This window comes from Rutidosis leptorrhynchoides, chromosome 6 (genome assembly GCF_046630445.1).
Source record: "Rutidosis leptorrhynchoides isolate AG116_Rl617_1_P2 chromosome 6, CSIRO_AGI_Rlap_v1, whole genome shotgun sequence".
NCBI lineage: Eukaryota > Viridiplantae > Streptophyta > Magnoliopsida > Asterales > Asteraceae > Rutidosis > Rutidosis leptorrhynchoides.
The window spans coordinates 53,899,021-53,920,624 of NC_092338.1; the positions used below are offsets into that span (position 1 = coordinate 53,899,021).

At 31.5% G+C, this 21,604-nt stretch overlaps 2 protein-coding genes across 2 annotated transcripts; one reads left to right on the forward strand and one right to left on the reverse strand.

The window, feature by feature from the left end:
- Positions 1 to 6,416: 6,416 nt before the first annotated feature.
- Positions 6,417 to 6,982, forward strand: LOC139853381 (histone H4). The gene has a single exon (XM_071842769.1). It carries the CDS (start codon positions 6,454 to 6,456, stop codon positions 6,763 to 6,765), a length of 312 nt encoding a protein of 103 aa, XP_071698870.1. The 5' UTR covers positions 6,417 to 6,453; the 3' UTR covers positions 6,766 to 6,982.
- A 1,858-nt stretch (positions 6,983 to 8,840) lies between these two features.
- Positions 8,841 to 10,924, reverse strand: LOC139852997 (uncharacterized). Its single transcript, XM_071842352.1, has 6 exons — positions 10,598 to 10,924; positions 10,175 to 10,289; positions 9,509 to 10,087; positions 9,319 to 9,430; positions 9,135 to 9,196; positions 8,841 to 9,056 (listed from the first exon to the last, which is right to left on the reverse strand). The coding sequence occupies exons 1-5, from the start codon at positions 10,678 to 10,680 to the stop codon at positions 9,171 to 9,173; spliced, it is 915 nt and encodes a 304-aa protein (XP_071698453.1). The 5' UTR covers positions 10,681 to 10,924; the 3' UTR covers positions 8,841 to 9,056; positions 9,135 to 9,170.
- Between the last annotated feature and the right edge of the window lie 10,680 nt (positions 10,925 to 21,604).

Genomic DNA, 21,604 nt, shown 5'->3' on the forward strand with positions numbered 1-21,604 from the left:
GATACATAAGAGCTCCAATTGCACTAAGATATGGTACTTCTGGTCCAAGAATATCTTCATGATCTTCACATGGACGAAATGGATCAGTTTCAACATTGAGTGATCTAACAACCATAGGAGTACTTAATGGTTTTGCCTTGTCCATATTGAAACGTTTCAAAATCTTTTCAGTATATGTTGTTTGATGTACAAGTAAACCATTAGGCATATGCTCAATTTGTAAACCAAGATAATACTTGGTTTTTCCGAGATCTTTCATTTCAAATTATTTCTTTAGAAGTTGAATGGCTTCATGGATCTCTTTATTTGTACCAATGATGTTAAGATCATCAACATAAACAGCTATGATCACATATCCGGATGTTGTTTTCTTAATGAAAACACAAGGACAAGTAAGGTTATTTGTATACCCTTTGCTTATCAAGTAATCACTTAATCGGTTATACCACATACGTCCCGATTGTTTTAACCTATATAAAGATCTTTGTAATTTAATCGAATACATTTCTTTGGGTTTTGCATTTGATGCTTCTGGTACCTTAAATCCTTCAGGTATCTTCATATATATATCACTATCAAGTGATCCATATAGATAAGCAGTCACAACATTCATGAGATGCATTTCTAAATTTTTAGAAACTGCCAGGCTGATTAAGTATCTAAAAGTAATTGCATCCATAACAGGGGAATAAGTTTCTTAATAATCAATTCCCGGTCTTTGAGAAAAACCTTGAGCTACAAGTCTAGCTTTATACCTTGTAACTTCATTTTTCTCATTTCTTTTTCGGACAAAAATCCATCTGTATCCTACAGGTTTCACATCTTTAGGAGTGAAAATGATGGATCCAAAAACTTTTCTTTTATTGAGTGATTCTAATTCAGCTCGTACTGCTTCTTTCCATTGAGCTCAATCATGTCTATTTTGACATTCAACCATAGATGTTGGTTTTGGATCATCATCATTATTCATGATGTCATATGCAACATTAAATGAAAATTTCTCATCAAGATTTTTCATTTCATTTCGGTTCCATAATATTTTTGAATGTGCATAATTGATTGCAATTTCTGTATTGACATCATCAATCTCCTCTGCAGTATGAGTACTGATTTGTGGTTCTTCTTGAACACTTTCTTTTACCTTATTATCAGCTGATTTTCTTTTTCGATGATTTTTATCTTTGGAACCAACTGGCCTCCCACGTTTCAGACGTGGCATAGATTCTTGAGTGACTACATTATCAGTTTTCCGATTTGGAATCTCAACTCGAGCTGGAGTATTAACTGCTGGTATATATGATTTAGTCACCCTTTTTGTATCTGTGAATGCATCAGGCAATTGATTTGCAAGTTCTTGTATATGCATTATCTTTTGAATTTCTGTCTCGCATTCTTTTGTGCGAGGATCAAGATACTTTAATTGAGGTTCACACCATGAAACATCATTTTCTTTATTTTTTATCTCCCCCTAATCTAGGAAACAATGTTTCATTAAAATGACAATCAGTAAAACGTGCTGTAAAAACATCACCTGTCATAGGTTCAATATACCTTATGATTGAAGATGTTTCATATCCAACATATATACCCAACCTCCTTTGAGGACCCATTTTTGTACGTTGTGGTGGCGCAATTGGAACATATACTGCACAACCAAATGTTCTAAGGTGGGAAATATTTAGCTCTTGACCAAAAGCAAGTTGTAGGGAGGAATATTTATGACTTGCACTTGGTCTGATGCGAATCAATGCAGCAGCATGTAAAATTGCATGACCCCATATAGATACAGGGAGTTTTGTTCTCATTATCAATGGTCTAGCGATTAACTGTAAACGTTTAATCAGTGACTCAGCTAAACCATTTTGTGTATGCACATGAGCAACAGAATGTTCAACAACAATTCCTATAGACATGCAATAGTCATTAAATGCTTGAGATGTAAACTCACCAGCATTATCAAGTCTCACCTTTTTAATGATGTAATCAGGAAAATGTGCTCTCAATTTAATAATTTCGGCAAGAAATTTTGCAAATGCCACATTACGGCTTGATAACAGACAAACATGAGACCATCTGCTAGATGCGTCTATTAGGACCATGAAATATCTAAATGGTCCACATGGTGGATGAATTGGTCCACAAATATCACCTTGAATTCTTTCAAGAAACATTGGTGATTCTTTCTCGACCTTAAGTGGTGAGGGTCTAGTTATCAATTTTTCAAGAGAGCAAGATATACATGGAACCATTGTATCATGAAGGATTTTTCTATCCTTCAGTTGATGTCCATGTGTACATTCAATAATTCTTTTCATCATTGTTGATCCTGGATGGCCCAATCTATTATGCCATAAATTAAATACACTAGGATCAATATACTTTTCTTTAATCACCATATGTGCTTCTGGTACATTTATATGTGTATAATGTAATCCAGAATTAAGTCTTGGCAGTTTTTCAATCACGTGATTCTTGTTAGTGATACTTAAATATTTCTCATTTTCTGCCGTTACTGACTGATAATCATACCCATTAAGGTATATGTCAGAAAAACTCAATAAATTTCTGCTTGACTTAGGAGAGAATAAGGCATTATTAATTAAAAATGTTGTACCGTTTGGTAATATGAATTTTGCCTTTCCTATCCCTTCTATCAAGTTAGCAGCACCTGATATTGTATGTATAGTTTCTTCCGTTGGTTTCAAATCAATGAAATATTTTTCAGATTTAAGTATAGTGTGTGTAGTACCACTATCTGCTATACAGAGATCTCCACTACTTGATTGATGTTGTGTTCCAGCAGAATTCATATTAAACTTCATATATAAGAAACAAACAGTAAGTATATAAATGTTACACAAAATGTTTGTTACACACAAATAGATAAAACTGAAACATTTGACATACATAGAATTGAAACATCAAACATAGAACTGGAACATTTGATAAAACATATAGAACTGAAACATTTGAGAAAACATGATGACAAAGGTTAAATCGTTTTATTTATAAAAGAAACATATTAATTTAATTTAAGAAATCTTCATATAAATCAGATGGTTGCTCAGTGACTGTTGGATCAATATTATCCACAAAATTTACTTCCTTTTCTTTACCTTTCAGCGAATCCTGATACATCTTAACATGATGTTTAGATGTTCGGCAAGTATTAGCCCAGTGGCCCATTCTACCACATCTGTAACAAGATTCTTCATAATTTTTAGAAGAATTTTCTTCAACATCTTGTTTAGTGGGCTTGTTTTGTGGTTGATATTTATATTTTCGTGGATTATTATTTCTTTGACCACCACGGCCACGTCCACGCCCATTCCCATTACCATAAGGATGGTTTCTACCATAGTTATGGCTTTTGGCATAATGATGGCGATGGTTATTATAACCACGACCTTGCCCGCGTCCTTGTCCCTGTTTATAATTATTTGCAGTATTTGCTTCAGGGATTGCAAGTGTACTAGTAGGACGGGATTGCTGATTTTTCATTAATAGCTCATCATTTTGCTCTGCAACCAAGAGATATGAATTAAGTTCAGGATATGTGTTGAACTTTAGCATTCTCAAATTTCTTTGCACTGTGATATTGGCAGCATTCATTGTGGAGAAAGTTTTCTCCAATATGTCTGCATCACTTATTTCATGTCCACAAAATTTAAGTTGTGAGACTGTATTATACAGAGCTGAGCTGTATTCATTTACTTTCTTAAAGTCTTGGAACCTTAATGTTCTCCATTGATCCATAGCAGCTGGAAGTAAAATTTCTCTTTGATTATTGAATCTGCTTTTGAGACCTTCCCATAAAACATGGGGATCTTCTACAGTCACATAATTATTTTGTAAGCATTCATCAATATGTTGATGAATAAAGCAACATGCCGTTGCTTGTTCTTTTTCAGAACAAGTGTTGTTTTCATTTATGGTTTCAAGAATGCCCATTGATTTAGGATGCATTTTTACTTTTATAACCCATGGCATGTAGTTGTTTCCCGTTGATTCTAAAGGAGTAAGTTTAAGCTTTTCCAGATTCGACATTTTCTATTATCAAAAATTAAAACAAACAACATGATAAATTAGAGTCAATTTATATTCATAAGTATATAAACATTAAACATAAATTTAATATAACATAAATGATAAGTAGGTGACAGTGTCGACCATATGTAAGCAATCATTAATAAATGTTATATAACATAAATATAAATATTAGTAAACATAAATGATAATTAGGATACAGTGTCGGCCATATAAATGTTAGATAATAGAAATATAAATGTTAGTAACATAAATGATAATTAGGCGACAGTGTCGGCCATATAAATGTTAGATAATTGAAATATAAATGTTAGTAACATAAATGATAATTAGACGACAGTGTCGACCATATATTATTCAGGTGGTATAACCGACCATATATCATTTAGGTGGCAGAGCCAACCATAATTAATATTAAGATTATCGTGCTGATAACGTGTTATAATTCAGTAGGCTTATAACTACCTTTAGTGGTTTGATTCTTGATGTTATAATTCAGTAGGCTTATAACTACCTTTAGTGATTTGATTCTTGATTAAGAATACTAATAATGAAGTGTAAGAACAAAGATAATAATGGAGAGAAAGAAAGAAACACTTTGTAAGTGTGAGAAATGGTGCAAGTTTAATGCTTGCATTCATGGCTATTTATAGCAAAAATATCACAAGTTTAGGTAATACAATAATATTACTTTTGTGTATCAATAATTGACTATCCATTTATATATATATATTTATATATTATAACATTTTCGAGATTGTTTGACATTATATTATTAAAACTTGAATATTACAATAATGTTTCGTGACTACGCATCACGTACAACTCATGATACGTGTACGTTGGTTTGTGATTCGCCTAACGCAAACAAGCACTTGATAAAGATTACGTGCACTAACCAACCGCCAGCCGATAACACGCATGGTGCGTGTTGTTCATTTCATAATGCGCTCATTTCAATTTTAAACTTCACACGTACCAAACATTGTCAAAATACGCACCAAAAGACGAAATTTCACTATTCGTTCGGTTCGTCACTGTTTTTACTTGTCAATCAATCAATTATAGTTAAACTTCAACATATAACCGTGATCAACCCCTTCACATCCCTTTAAGACGCTAAAAAACTCACATTCGTCTTTAAACTTGTGGATCGAAAATTCATCAAATGTGACTTACTAAATAAGTTGATCAACAAACTCGAATTGACACATCACCTACCATGTCAAACAATCAGATAAAATCAAGATTCCATTGGTTTGATTTCGTCGAACACTTGGTGTTGGTATTTATATTTTCGAATCAACTGCGTACGTATATGTAATATTTATTAGTTGTGGTTAAAATGTCATTGATGTTGTTTATGCTTAGATTACTTATTATGTCTCTAAAAAAGAGAACTTCATTTTAGGAGGAACGTGCTATGTTTTTTTCTATTACATGGTATTAAAGGACAGAGACTAAATATGGCATCAAACTATCATTACAACACACGTTACACACACACACACACACTTGCTGCACTCACAAATCACTTACGATTATATGATTACCACTATCACCGAGACTCTAACCCGCGCTACCGGAATCTTAACATCTTCGTAAGCTTTATTTAACGGGTACTAGGTAACGTTATAAGAACATAAACCCTAACACCTCCCTTGATCCATCAATACCTGCTAACTCGATGACGGTGAGTCGACGTGTAACCACCCGTTGAGATCATCATCTCACATTAGGATTATTTATGGTGCACTGAACCGAAAAGTTAAACTCGAATGATCCTTAAATTCCTATTTTGTTTACCAAGTGTAGACCGAGATGTAAAGATCAAATTTATGCTTGATCAATAGCTCCAATTTAATTTTTATAGATACATTACATTAATGCAATAACAAGTTATTTAGTGCTAATGATTAATACAATAATAACATAAATAAATGTAAATTAATACACAAGTGTAATGTAACTAGTTAAAATAAAATTATAAACTCCCTTATATAAGATGTGAAGAGTTCTTGTTTGTGATCCAATCTCTTAATTATTTGTTACTTTTTCTTTTTTTTTTTAGCGAAAAATTTAAATAAATTTAAATTTAAATATAAGGATTCGAAGACGAAATAGATTACACATACGTGTTCATCACTCACGTGTACCTCACATGCTACAAAAATAGGATCCGCACCATCATCAACTAACCAATCAAAGACACTCATATTCATCACACGGATCTTCATCTAACAGTCCTCCCATCACCACAAATATTCTAATCCAACGGTTTAGAGTTACCTCTCGCAAAGCACAAACTTTCACCGTTCTATATTTAAATCGAACCCCAAACCTCTCCATTTCACCAACAATTAAATCCAATCCAATTTGAAATCCAAAAAACCTAAAAATCAAAAAATGTCAGGGAGAGGAAAAGGAGGCAAGGGATTAGGAAAGGGAGGAGCAAAACGACATCGTAAGGTTCTTCGTGATAACATCCAGGGAATCACCAAACCGGCGATCCGTCGTCTGGCTAGACGTGGTGGTGTGAAGCGTATCAGCGGTTTGATTTACGAGGAGACACGTGGCGTCCTCAAGATCTTTCTGGAGAATGTTATTCGTGATGCTGTGACCTACACTGAGCACGCTCGCCGTAAAACTGTTACCGCGATGGATGTTGTCTATGCTTTGAAACGACAGGGCCGTACTCTCTACGGTTTTGGTGGTTAGGGTTTTTAGCTATAATTCGGTAGTACTGTGTTAGTTTTTGGATTTGGCTGTTTCAGATCTGGTTATGTATTATGAATGTAATTGGAGCTTTGATTTCAAATTAACTTTACTGGACCTCTGTTTTACATTTGTTATGTTTATTCTATCACTGATTTGTGATTTGGTTATTTGATTGAGTCAATTACTAGCACAGCTTAACCATATTGTTTAAAACGTTAACTATGAGGGATTGGTTGCATTTAAATCGAATTTGTTGGAATTGTAACAAAGTTGAATTTTATATTGGTAATGTACTTACGTTACTCTTCTAATTTTTGTTGTTTTTTTTTAACGCTAATATAAATAAAAGTTTAAAAATGAAAAAAATAGCCCGCCAAATGGGTTGATTCAGAGTTTTGAAAAACAAAAGTGGCAGTCGGAGACAATTTCCAATGATTTCTTCTACAAATTTCATACTAACTAGTGGCGGAACTTGAACTCGGATACAGACGGGTAGGTGTAAAAATTTAATAAATTTTTCAGTGTCAGCAGGGGCAAACACAAAAAAAAACCTTATTTTTTTTAGTGTAAAATTTTTTGTTCCGTAAAATTCAGGTGGGGCGGATACCCCTTTGGGTTCCACTAAGTACCGCCCCTGCATACAACCAGTGACATAAAGATGATTTATGTGTGTAAATTGTGATAGTAAGGGGTTATTCCGATTGGTATGCATTCGAAGAAATTATGATGCATTGTTGAATTATCACTCGAAGCAGGCTATTGAAAATGGTACTTGGCTTTATTCTTGTTGTTGGAGTGTTGACAAATTTTAATGTTTTAGTAGTTGTAAATCTGTTTTGTGAAATTAGCGTATTAGCCTCATAAGCTAGATTAGAAAAACGTAAGTGCGTAGGTTTAATTAGCCTTACTCAAGGTTGTAAAAGTCACGAGTCGGGGACGCATCGGTCTAGACCTAAAAAGGACGCGTCGGCCGAGTCGGTGACGCGTCGGTGACGCATCGGTCGTTGACCAACGTTGACTTTATTAATAATTTCTTAAATATATATTTATATACATATAAAATAGTTGATTATGTACCATAACTTTCTTAAATAAGAACTTGAATTTAAAAACAATCGAATTTCAAACTTAATTAATGTTACCGAGTACATAATCAGTAAGGACACAGAGAAGAGAAAAGAGTGACCCAAAAAATAAAACAAAACCTAATTTCTAAAAAGATATCAGATCTTGACGAAAATTTGACTGATTTTGACAGTTTTTGACCAACTTTGACCTTTTTGACAGACTTTGACCGAACTTTTAGCTTTGACCGTCTTTCGAGCCGTTTTTAGAAAAAACGAGACGGAGAACCCAAAAAAACGACGCATCGGCCGACGCGTCGGTCAATTCGGACGACTTTTACAACACTGGCCTTACTCGATTATGTTGCAACTAATATGAAGCTGATTATCCAAAATTGATTAGTTGACCCACAATAGCTGTATAGTCTGACTATCAGAATTCAGAAGTAAAATCAACTGCAAAACACATATCTAAACATCCTTTACGTCCCATAAAACGGTTCGACGTATTTGGCTTATCAAATTCCGAAAATAACTCAAAAACGGATCTGCTGTTGCTTAGGCGCCAAGTTGAGACTAGTGGCCGACTAGTGTGGTTGAGGTTATTGCTTAGCCGTTGGCTAAGGTAGTAGCCGTCTGCTACACGAAAACATGTCACTCATCATGGCTAGCCGCCATATTGCACCTATCCGCCGGCTAGGTGCCCAGCTCTCCGATTCTTCCGTTTTCAAGATTCGTTTAGTGTCTAATGTCCTTCGTTTAATATATATTTTGTTTTTTCGAGAAAAAAGATACCCAACTGGATTAAAGAACACAATACTCGAAGAAATTACTCGTGCGTTCCAAAATTTGCCGATACTGTAGTTTTGCAACAATAATAAGACTGAACTTATAGGCCACATTATAAACAATCCAGCCAATAAACAGTTAAGCTTGCATTTGGCACAAAATGAGCAATTTAAGTAATAATTTGGACCATTTGATCCGAGTCTAATCGCCTTTCTGAGGATATTGTTCGACAAACTGCATTTTTATAAAGTTCACACAAACATTGTAATCTGTTACATGTATACCCCCTACATGACTAGAAGCTATCATATAATCATGAAAACATGAGGTAAACTTTTCATAGTTATAACTGAACATTAGCGGAGATGTTATGAAATCCTGCAGATAAGTTCCTCAAAACTCCTTAGCAGCAGTGTACGTTTAAACCTCAAGTATTACCTGCAAACGCTGAAATATGTTTAGGCTTCATTTGTTGCTTTGTAATCGAATATTCAAGCTACGAATGAGACCTCATACCTTTTGTCTTGCTGATGAGAAGTGTGTATATCATGCTCAATTAGAATACATTATGAACGGTACTGTAGAAAGACATAATGTTGTTAATGCCGGCATACAAAAATCACACATGAATAATTCTGTAATTCAAGTGTCGAGGATATTATATAGTCTTATAAAGAGCTAACTGGATGCAAAAACGTACCAAGCAAAAAGACAGTTAGCATCAAAACAAGCATTAATCGAAATGAGCAACTTTTGTGCAAGTTTATTGAGGTCTGTAGTTGCCTTTGACTTCCAGCAGCCCTTTTAAACATCTACAAAAACATTGACTTTAGAAATTAGAATAATAATTAAAATCAATAAAATAATACAAAATACAATGACATACTAACCTGATTAATCCAATAATTCCCAAATCTTGATCTCCGAACAAACCCTTTATCTTTTGGTGTGGACTCAATATCCAACATCAATGGTTTCTTCTGTTCTTCATCATGATCAATTATAATCTGTAAAGTGTTAACATCTTGTGGACCCCGTGCTTTTCGTGAACCAACCGCTCGACACGAAGAACCATCACTGGTTCCCAATATTTCAATTGGCTCTACCTCTACATCATAACTATGATCCGCATAGTAATTATTGTTAACATCTTTAAAATTTGTCATATAAATTGGGCTTAAACTATACGATTTTGAAGAATCTGTAACATCAGAATCGGAATCTTTTGTACTCCTTGAGCTTACTGAACTCCCAGATAAGAACATAGCTAAATCGTCACGTTCTTCTTCATCTAAATTTACCCATCGTAACGGTTTTCTAACTTCATCACTGAAATATTCTTTTAATGCTGTTTCAACTCGAGAAATTTGGGATGCTATAGCAGAAACAAATTGTTCGTGTCTCTTCGTTTTAACATCGTTGACAGTGTTCTTGTAGCTCAATCTAACAGCTCTTTGAAACTCATCCAACTGAATTCAACAGTTAAAGTTCAAAAACATATTAATTATGAAATTATTCATTTTTTTAATTATTTTTTTTTAACAATGAAAACCAACCTGCCATTTTGCTGTGCCTAAAGCAGTTTGTAGCTCCCTACAGAGCTCATCTAAATCAGTAGATTTAAGCCCTTCCCTCTTCTGTCTAACCCATGTCCTGTATGCTGACTCCATTCTAAAAAATTAAAATAATAATAAAAAAGCATAAAAATTGTTACTTTTTGGGCAAAACAGAAAGAAGAATGAAACCCCAGATTAAAAAAATAAAAATTAGTTGACAAATAGAAGACAAAATTAACCTAATACTCGTACCAAACAGCTGCTATGGTCAAACCAAGAAAGTGAATGAATTTTACATACCGTAAATCAAATTAAATGATAAAGCCTAGGAATCTAATCGAATTAAACAAAACCCAGTTAATAAATTAGGGAAATTAACAAGAACCCTAAAGAAATTGAAATGAAGTTGAGAAGAAAACATACATATCTGCAGATGCTTGCACCTCCTCTGCAGCTGAAAAGAATATATCTTTTTGCCATAGATCAAAGGTATTTGCTACCAACATATTTATCGATATTTATCTCAAAAAACTGTTTTTATTTTGGGGAATTTTTTTTTTTTTTTTTTTCAATTGAGAAGAATTTGAAGGTTAATTGATCTCGGTTTTCTGTTGTTTCTTCTCTTCAGGTTCCCCTCTTCGCTTCTTTAAAGCGAAGAAGAAAAGAAAGAAGAGAGAGAAAGCAAAGGAAAGAGAGAGATAGATAGATACAGATAGATAGAGGTATAATTGTGTTTCTTTCTCTTTATATTTTTCTGCAATAAAACAGAAAATATAGGAAGGAAATAAAGAGTGTTTTTAACTGTTATTTCAGTTCTTTATTAAATATTATTAATAATATTAAATTATTAAATGATTATTTCGTATTATTATTACATTACATACATTAAACTTTAAACTATTATATGTTATAATATACATTGTGTGCCTGACATATTTATTTCTACATATCTCTAAAGTCTCAAAAGTCAAAGATTTGTGAGACAAATTTCTAACAACATATCTATTAAACTATTTGATGAATAGAGTTGTACAGTGATTTGAGTAGTATAAATTGACATCATGAATATAAGTGAGAGACACCATCATTTTCTCATATAATTCTCAGAGTATACTTCCTCTCTATTCTTACATACAAATATATATATGTATACTTACAAGTTCTTAATTAAAGCATATGCCACTAAAGGTAGTTATAAACTCCTAAATTATAATACGTTATCAGCACGAAGTGCTCCGTATAATCAAGGTAAGAAATTCTTTAACGATATCTTCTATTATTTATTAGTAAGGTAAATATTATTATCATCACAAGTAAAATTATATTTCTGTAATCTAACTTTTATTAACTTCACTAACATTTATATTTATGTTATTTAAGTTATATATGGTCGGTTATACCGCCTGAATTATATTTCTGTAATCTAACTTTTATTAACTTCACTAACATTTATATTTATGTTATTTAATTTATATATGGTCGGTTATACCGCCTGAATTATATTTCTGTAATCTAACTCTTATTAACTTCACTAACATTTATATTTATGTTATCTAACATTTATGATTGCTTATGCAATTAATCATTATTTATTTCATGCATACTAATGTTTATTCTTAAATTGATTATTTATGCATAATATGTTTATTCTCTTAATCTTCGTATTTATACTAAACATATTTATACTAAATGTATTTATAGTAATCGTATTATTACTAATAAAATTCTTTTATTAAAATTATTATTAATACAACGAGTACATAACAGTCGTTAACGTCTACTAACGACGTTACAACGGTCATATATACATAACCGTTGCTAACGTCAACTGACGATGTTACAACGACTATATTTTTCAAATATAAAATAAACATCTTTGTTTTCACATTTTTCACAAATCAATCTTCATTTTCTCAGATTACCACTCTCAAAAAGTTTTTTTGTAAAGATGATTCACATAAGGATGATTTTTCCTATTGTATTGGTCATACTAACTATCATCATTGTTGCTAATATACCACGGGGTGAACCTATATTCTATCCTGCTCTTTTGGTTTTATCATTTGTAATCATGCCATTATTCTGTTGTTTGCTACCTATGAATTTAAAATGATTCTAATTTCATTTTATTATTTGTCTATGAATAGAAGTTGATTATGATTTATGTTGTTCATCCTTTGATAATAGAAAATGTCGAATTTGAAAAGGCTTAAATTTGCTCCTTTAGAATCAAGTGGGAACAACTACTTAACATGGGTTATGAATGTAGAAAAACATCTCGAATCAATCGGTATTTTAGAAACCCTGAATGAAAATAACAATTGTTCCGAACAAGAGAAAACAATAGCAAGTATTTTTCTTATCAAACATACTGACGAGTCCTTAGAATCTACATATTATATGATCGAAGATCCATGTGTATTATGGAAAATACTCAAAGATAGATACAATATTAATTATCAAGAAATAACGGTGATCCATGAAAGAATAAAATTGAAGATGTTAGTAGACGCTCTTATAAGAATCCCGGAGATTCTTATTAATGATCTGGTAAAGTGGATCATAAGTATAGTATTTCTTGAATACATGAACATCTTGTTTAGCTCTACAAATAAGTCCCAAAAGAAAAGAAAACGAGAGTGAATCTGTTGAAAAATCTTGATTAAATAAACCTTGAGCTACATTGAGACTTGAATGGTTTGATTTTCTAAGATGTCTAACTTGTTATGTGTCACTTCTAAATAAATAATTTTAGACCATAACACATATGTTTATTAGGTGTTATCTTTTATGTACTACGGATTTTAACTTGTTTGCAGGTAATAGATTTTTGATTATCTTGTTGAAATTTTAATATGAATACTGCTAAAGTACAAAATCAATCACAAATATTCATTGCATATATTGGTACCACACACACACTATACTCAAATCTAAGAAATATTTCATTAATTTGAAATCAACTGAAGGAATTATAAATACTATATCCGGTATTGCAAACTTGATAAAATGAACGAGAAAGGCAAAAATTCATATTACCAAATGGTACGAATTTTCTGATAAACAATGCTTTGTTTTCTCCCAAATCAAAGAGAAATTTTTTAAGTTTATCTGATATATATCATAATGGATATGATTATCAGCCAATGATAAACAGAAATGAGAAATACCTATGTAGCACCGAAAAGCGCATACGATGAAAAGCGCAGCGCATATGATGAAAAGCGCAACGAATATGATTAAAAGCGCATATAATGAAAAACGCATATAATGAAAAGCGCAGCGCATATGAATTAAAGTGCATATGATAAAAAGCGCATATGATGAAAAGCGCATATGATGAAAAGCGCAACGAATATGATTAAAAGCGCATATGATGAAAAGCGCATATAATGAAAAGCGCAACGCATATGATAAAAAGTGCATATGATAAAAAGCGCATATGATGAAAAGCGCAACGAATAGGATTAAAAGCGCATATGATGAAAAGTGCATATGATGAAAAACGCAGCGCATATGATTAAAAGCGCATATGGTGAAAAGGATATATGATGAAAAGCGCATATGGTGATTAATGAAAAAGCACATATGGTGATTAATGAAAAGAACATATGGTGATTAATGAAAAGCACATATGGTGATTAATGAAAAAGCACATATGGTGATTAATGAAAAGCACATATGGTGATTAATGAAATGAATATTGAGAAAGAATCACCAATGTTTCTTGAAAGAATTCAAGGTTATATATATGGACCAATTCATCCATCATGTGGACCATTTTGATATTTCATGGTTCTAATAGACGCATCTAGCGGATGGTCTCATGTTTATGTGTTATCAAGCCGTAATATGGCATTTGCAAAGTTTCTTGCACAAATTATTAAATCGAGAACACATTATTCTGATTACACCATTAAAAGGATGAGACTTGATAATGCTGGTGAGTTAACATCTCAAGCATTTAATGATTATTATATGTCTACAGGGATTGTTGTTGAACATCCAGTTGTTCATGTGCATACACAGAATTGGTTTAGCTGAATCAATAGATAAACGCTTACAGCTAATAACTAGACAATTGGAAATGAGTACAAAACTCTCAATATTTATATGGGAACATGTAAATTTACATGATGCGACATTAATTCGCATTAAACCAAGTGCAAGTCATAAATATTCTCCATTACCAACTTAATTTTGGTCGAGAGCCAAATATTTTCCATCTTAGAACATTTGGTTGTGTAGTGTATTTTTAATTGCACCACCACAACAAATGGTTCCTCAAAGAAGGATGGAAATATATGTTGGATATGAAACATCTTCAATCATAAGATATATTGAATCCTTTTACAGCACATTTTGCTGATTGTCATTATAATGAAAAATTGTTTTCTATATTAGGAGGAGAAATGAAAAATAAAGAAAAAGATGTTTCATGATGTGAACATAAATTAATGTATCTTGATCATCGCACAAAAGAATGCGAAAAGAAAGTTCAAAAATAATACATATGCAAGAACTTGCAAATAAATTACCTGATGTATTTACAGATACAAAAAGGAGTGACTAAATCATATATACTAGCAGTAAATATTTCAGCTAGAATTGAAATTCTAAAAGCTGGCAATAATGTCACTCATGAGTCTTTGCCACGCCAGAAACGTGGGAGACCAATTGGTTCCAAATATAAAAATCATCGAAAAAGAAAATCAGCTGATAATGAGGTAAAAGAAAGTGTTCAAGAAGAACTACAAATCAATACTCCTTCTGCAGAGGAGATTGATGATGTCAATACAAAATTTTCAATCAATTATGTACATTCAAAAAAATTATGGAACCGAAATGAAATGAAAAATCTTGATGAGATATTTTCATATAATGTTGCATATGACATCATGAATGATGATGATGATCCAGAACCAAAATCTGTCATGGAATGTCAAAATAGACATGGTTGGGATCATTGGAAAGGAGCAATACGAGCTAAATTTGAATCGCTCAATAAAAAGAAAAGTTTTCGGATCAATAGTTATTACTTTTAATGATGTGAAACGTATGAGATACAAATGAATTTTAATTCAAAAAAAGAAATAAGAAAAATGAACTTACAAGGTCAAGCCAGACTTGTAACTCAAGATTTATCTCAAAGATCAGGAATGGATTATGAGGAAAACTTATCCTCCTGTAATAGATGCAATTACTTTTAGATACTTAATCAACATGGCAGTTTCTTAAAAAATGCATCTCACGGATGTTGTTACTACTTATATATATGGATAACTTAATAGTGATATATATATATGAATATACTTAAAGGGTTTAAGGTATCAAAAGTATTTAATGAACCAATGAAATGTATTCCATTAAATCATAAAGGTTTTTATATGGGTTGAAACAATCGGGTCGCATGTGGTATACCCGATTAAGTGATTACTTGATAAGCTAAGGGTATACAAATAATCTTATTTGCCCATGTGTTTTCATTAAGAAAACAACATCCGAATATGTGATTATAGCTGTTTATGTCGTTGATCTTAACATCATAGGTACAAATAATGAGATTCATGAAGTCATTCAACTTCTAAAGAAAGAATTTGAAATAAAAGATCTCGGGAAAACCAAGTATTGCTTTGGTTTACAGATTGAGCATATGCCTAATGGTTTACTTGTACATCAAACAAACTATACCGAAAAGATTTGAAAACATTTTTAAAGACAAAACCATTGGTTGATATATCACTCAATATTGATAATGATCCATTTCATCCCCGTGAAGATCATGAAGATCTTTACGGATCAGAAGTTTCAGATCTTAGTGCAATTGGGGTTATTATGTATTTTACAAATTGTACAAGACCTGACATTTCTTTTGCAGTTAATTTGTTGACAAGGTTCAGCTCAACCCCTACAAAAAGACATTGAAATGGGATCAAGCACATTTTTGATACCCTTGAAGAACTGCTGATTTAAAATATATTTTATTCTAACGCTTCAAAACAAGATTTGGTTGATTATGTATATGCAGGTCATTCATCAAATCTGTCATAACCCGTCCAAAATCTTTCTGAACGAATACAATAACATCTGGTACCATCGCGATGAACTGACGTCTATATGCCTTGAACGACTCCAAGTAATATCTTTAAATGAGAAAATGCACAGCGGAAGGTTTCTTTCATACCTGAGAATAAACATGCTTTAAAGTATCAACCAAAAGGTTGGTGAGTTCATAGGTTTATCATAAACAATAAAATTCAGTACTTTTGATAGACCACAAGATTTAAATACAGTACACTTATCTCGTGTACAAAACCATTTTTCATAATGCTCGGCAGAGTAGGTTCGTATCCTTTTCTCCCCCGTAGGTTGCCTCGCAATTTTTGAATAACCGTACACATATCTTGTGCACAAAACTAAAACACATAACCTGTGTATAACAATCATTCTCTCTATACATAACATTCACTTTGCTTTCATAGCTTGGCTTGGTAACCGACCTTAACATATAATGCGCATCAATAATACCCCCAAAACAGAACATCTCGTCTGTATAATATATAAACCTCGAAGTACTAAACACCACGCCCACTAGCTCTTCCGTCTAGTGAACATTTTGGGTGGGGGTGTTAAACCCGGTAGCTACCTTTAGGATTCGCGTGAATTAGGGCCATACCCATTTCTAATTCTTAGGTTACCAAGCAATAATAATCAGGGGAAAATATTCACAACAATTAGTGTCAATTATAACGTCCAACTAATTCAATAATAATCCACAGAACTTCTGTCTGTATAATAATTCATTCGAGGAATGTTTTCCTTGTGTCTATCTCGTCAAACATTTATAAAAGCATTTCATGTATTCTCATTTCACAATATATTTCAAAAGCATTTAATAAAGCAGTTGTAAAAACGGCGCATGTATTCTCAGTCCCAAAAATATAAAGAGTAAAAGGGAGCAAATGAACTCACTATACGATATTTTGTAGTAAAAATATGCATACGACGGAACTGAACAATGCAGGGTTGTCCTCGAATTCACGAACCTACATCATTTATATGTATATTAACACATATAATGTTAATCGAACAATTCTAGTTATTATTATTAATTGTTATTTTAGTAACTTGTACGTTTCATTAATAACTAAATTAACTATATTTATTTTTATATACATTAAATAGATAATTAATATTTATTACAAATATATTAATATAGTTATGTTTTATGTAAATAATTTATTTTTATATTGAAAATCTTTATTTGATATATTAATAATACTAATAATAATAATGATAAAAATACTAATATTAGTGTTAGAAATAATAACAATGATAATAAAAGTAATTATGATAAAAATAATGATAATTCTAATAATAATAATAATGATAGTTCTATTAATAAAAATGATAATTTTTATAAAAAGAAAATTAGTTTTAATAATAATACTACTTACATTAAAAATGATGATAATAATAATAATAATAAAAGTGAGTAATAAGTAAACTACCTCAAATGAGTAGTCCTAAAAAATGCCCAAGTCCAGGTTTGAACCCGTGACATCCCGCTAACCCAATAATATCCTTAACCAATCCTCTATTTATTTATTTCCTGACATAAATCGCCCATTAAACCTTTTAAGCCATAAAACCCTGTTTCCTTATTCTTCTCCTTCTTTTTCTAAAAAGAAATGCCCCAGCCCTGGCTCAAACCCGCGACCTCTCGCTTAGTAACCACCCATCAAACCAATGGACTGCTTGTTACATTCTTGAAATAACTCTCGCGTTTAATAATTTAACCCACTATTTTATGTCTTTATCACCATTTATCCTAACATTATCATCATCTTTTATCTAACATACAATCACAATCTAATCATCATGATCATGATCATAACCAAACCATAATCATTCTTCATATCATATCATCATCACCACCTTAATTCTAATATAGATCATCCCCATTTAACGTTACCCTCACCCGTCATTATCATAATCATAAGAAGTAAAAATATATATAATTTGATGATGGGTATGAAGGAATCATAACAGAAGGTGACACTCTTTCAGGCCAAAAATCCACAGTCCAACTAAAGCCTAAACAAATAGCCCGTTACAAGTACAATACAATATATACGGCCCAAAATCAGAACAAAGGAATTCGACCCACTAATGTAAATCATACGATGACCCAACAACTAAATCAAGAATTCCGAAATATATAAGAGGATATATTGTGGGGTTTATTTGTTTGAGGCATGTCGGCAAAAAAAAAAAAATATAGCAGCCATGTATTTAATTATCATGTGGGTGAAGTGGGGTATTTGGATCACTAAATCTCGTTCGTCATTATTGTTAATGATTACCCACTATTATTGATCATCACCACCTTATTTTAGTAGAAGAAGAACTAGAAAATGCTGCATTAGCACTTAGTTTCCCTCCTCACCACTCTCGTTCGTGCAGCAGCATCTCTGATCGAGTACACCTTGTCTTGTAACCATTGCATACAGAGAGAACCAATTAGCAGCACGTGAAAAATATATATATATATATATATATATATATATATATATATATATATATATATATATATATATATATATATATATATATATATATATATATATATATATATATAAGTTTAAAGTGGTGAGGGTTTCGATGATTTAGTGTTGTAGGGTTGGTGGTTTGGTTGATCGAACGAATACAGTGATCGGTGGTGGTGATAATTTAATGGTTGGCAAAGGTGGCGGTTTATTGAGGAAAAACTCGACAAGATAAGAAGGAGATAGGAGAATGTGCCATGGTTCTTGATCGTTGATAGCAAAATGGTTGTGATGAAAGAGTTATCGATGGTGGTAGGAGGTGATACCCGAGGTGGGTGTTTATATAGGTGTAAGTAATGTACGTATATGTATCTTAATATCTATGTTTTTATTTTCACCAATGCAGTGGCGGATATATATATATATATATATATATATATATATATATATATATATATATATATATATATATATATATATATGGTGCATTTGAGTGATTGTAATAGAACTCAATTGTACTATCGATTAGGTTTGTAGTGCAGCTTCTGTCGATAGCAATATTCGAGCTATGGAAGAAACAACAAGAAAAATAAAGCAGAAAGTGATGTGTAACAGATTCGTACGATTACTATTGGTCTCTGACAACTTGATTTGATTAGCTTGTTTGTATTGAGAAGTTAATTTGAACGGGTAACAAGTTGAAGATAGGAAGGACGCGTAAAAATAAAATACCAAGAAGATTGATGTTGATGCCTAACTGAATTATATTCTTCATCTATTTAATATCTAGCAATCCTTGTATCTTACTGAATCATTATATCTGATTTTGATTCTATCAAATTTTTGTTGTGTATCTGTGATTGCATTTGATCTGGTATAAAATTGGAGACAACAATCATAATCAAATATAGTTGGATTGAGATGTGTAACAGATTTGGATTCTGAATTCGTATATACAATAATAGTGATTCTTATATGTATCTGCATATATAAATTAGTATGTATATTTGTAATTATATACGTGTATGTATATTATCTGTATAATATAATTAATTAATGACTATAATATTAATATTCTTAATATTACAAATAATAATAATAACCATTATAATAATATTACTGATAATAATAATATCTATAAGATTTATAACAAAAAGTATTAATATTAATAATAATAATATTAATTATAATATTACTAATAATATTAATGATAATAATATTATTAACAATAATAATATTAGTAATAATAATATTATAACAATTTATATTTGTCACACTTCATATCTATATATTACTTATTGAGATTAATAATAGTTAATAATACTGATTTTATTATTAATGAAAGTAGTCATAATATTATTAGTATAATAACTATATTTTTTTTTCCTTTTAACTTGTAATTACATTTAATATATTAATGTTATAACTCATTACTTATGTAATGTTTACTAATTATATCATGTATAATTGAATACTTATGCACTATTATAATATACATTTAATATTAATCCTACATAGAACTCTTATCTATTTATATATAGATTCATTTTAGATTATAACAATATTATTTTGTATTTTTGTTTTACATAATTAATTCCAATGTTTAGTTTATATTTTATTATTTTCATTTATCATCTATCCTTACACACACACACACACACACACACACATACACACACACACACACACACACATATATATATATATATATATATATATATATATATATATATATATATATATATATATATATATATATATATATATATATATACATATTCATTTACAAACAACTGTTCGTGAATCGTCAGAAATAGTCAAAGGTCAAATGCATATAAGAGACAGTTTCAAAATTTTTGAAACTCAACATTACAGACTTTGCTTATAGTGTTGAAATCATATAAAGATCAAGTTTAAATTTGGTCAGAAATTTCCCGGTCGTCACAAAATCCTCATAAAGATCAATCTCAAACTTGATATGTATTCCTAAATGAAGGCACCACAAAATCATGGCGTTCTCAAAACAAACACTTGTTGCAACATCGTCAAATCATGACGAAGTGATTGCATTATATGAAACTACTCAAAAACGTGTTTGGTTGAGATCAATGACACAAATCATTATTGATTCTTGTGGACTAGAACGCTATAAAAGACCAACAACTATTTTCACCAACAACTATATATGAAGATAATGCAGCTTGCATAATACAAATGAAAAAAGAGTATCAAAAGTGACAGAACATAATATAAATGCTAACGAGGCGCTAAAGCCATAGACGGTCTTAACGGTCATAAGTTTGATGGAAAAGAATGGTATGTTGGTAAGGCTCAGAAAAGACTAAAAGGGAATAGGAATTAAAACAAGGGTTTGACCAAACCATGAAGGAGACGGTAGACAAATCACAGGGGCTAAACTTGTACATAAAAGATTTAGATGATACAGTCTCAGATGAAAACCTCAGATTCTTTTCATATACTCAAGATCTCATAAAAGACAACCAGATTAAAATAAGATACGTTCAATCAACAACTCTGCTGATCTTTATACCAAAGCACTGTCAACTGCTGTCTTCAGAACACACGTTCACAATATTGGGATGAGGCAAGTTCAAAAGATGTGATGACTCAGCGATATCTACTTGAGGGGGAGTCAACTTTATGCTGCACTCTTTTTCCCTTGGCTAAAGTTTTTATCCCACTGGGTTTTTCTTTAGCAAGGTTTTTAACGAGGCAGTTTTCATGACCCGTCCTAATCCATCTGAACGAATACATTACATTTGGTTACATTGCGAGGTACTTGACCTCTATATGATATATTTTACAAATATTGCATTCGTTTTTAAAAGACAAACTTTTATTACATCGACAGTTGACGGCA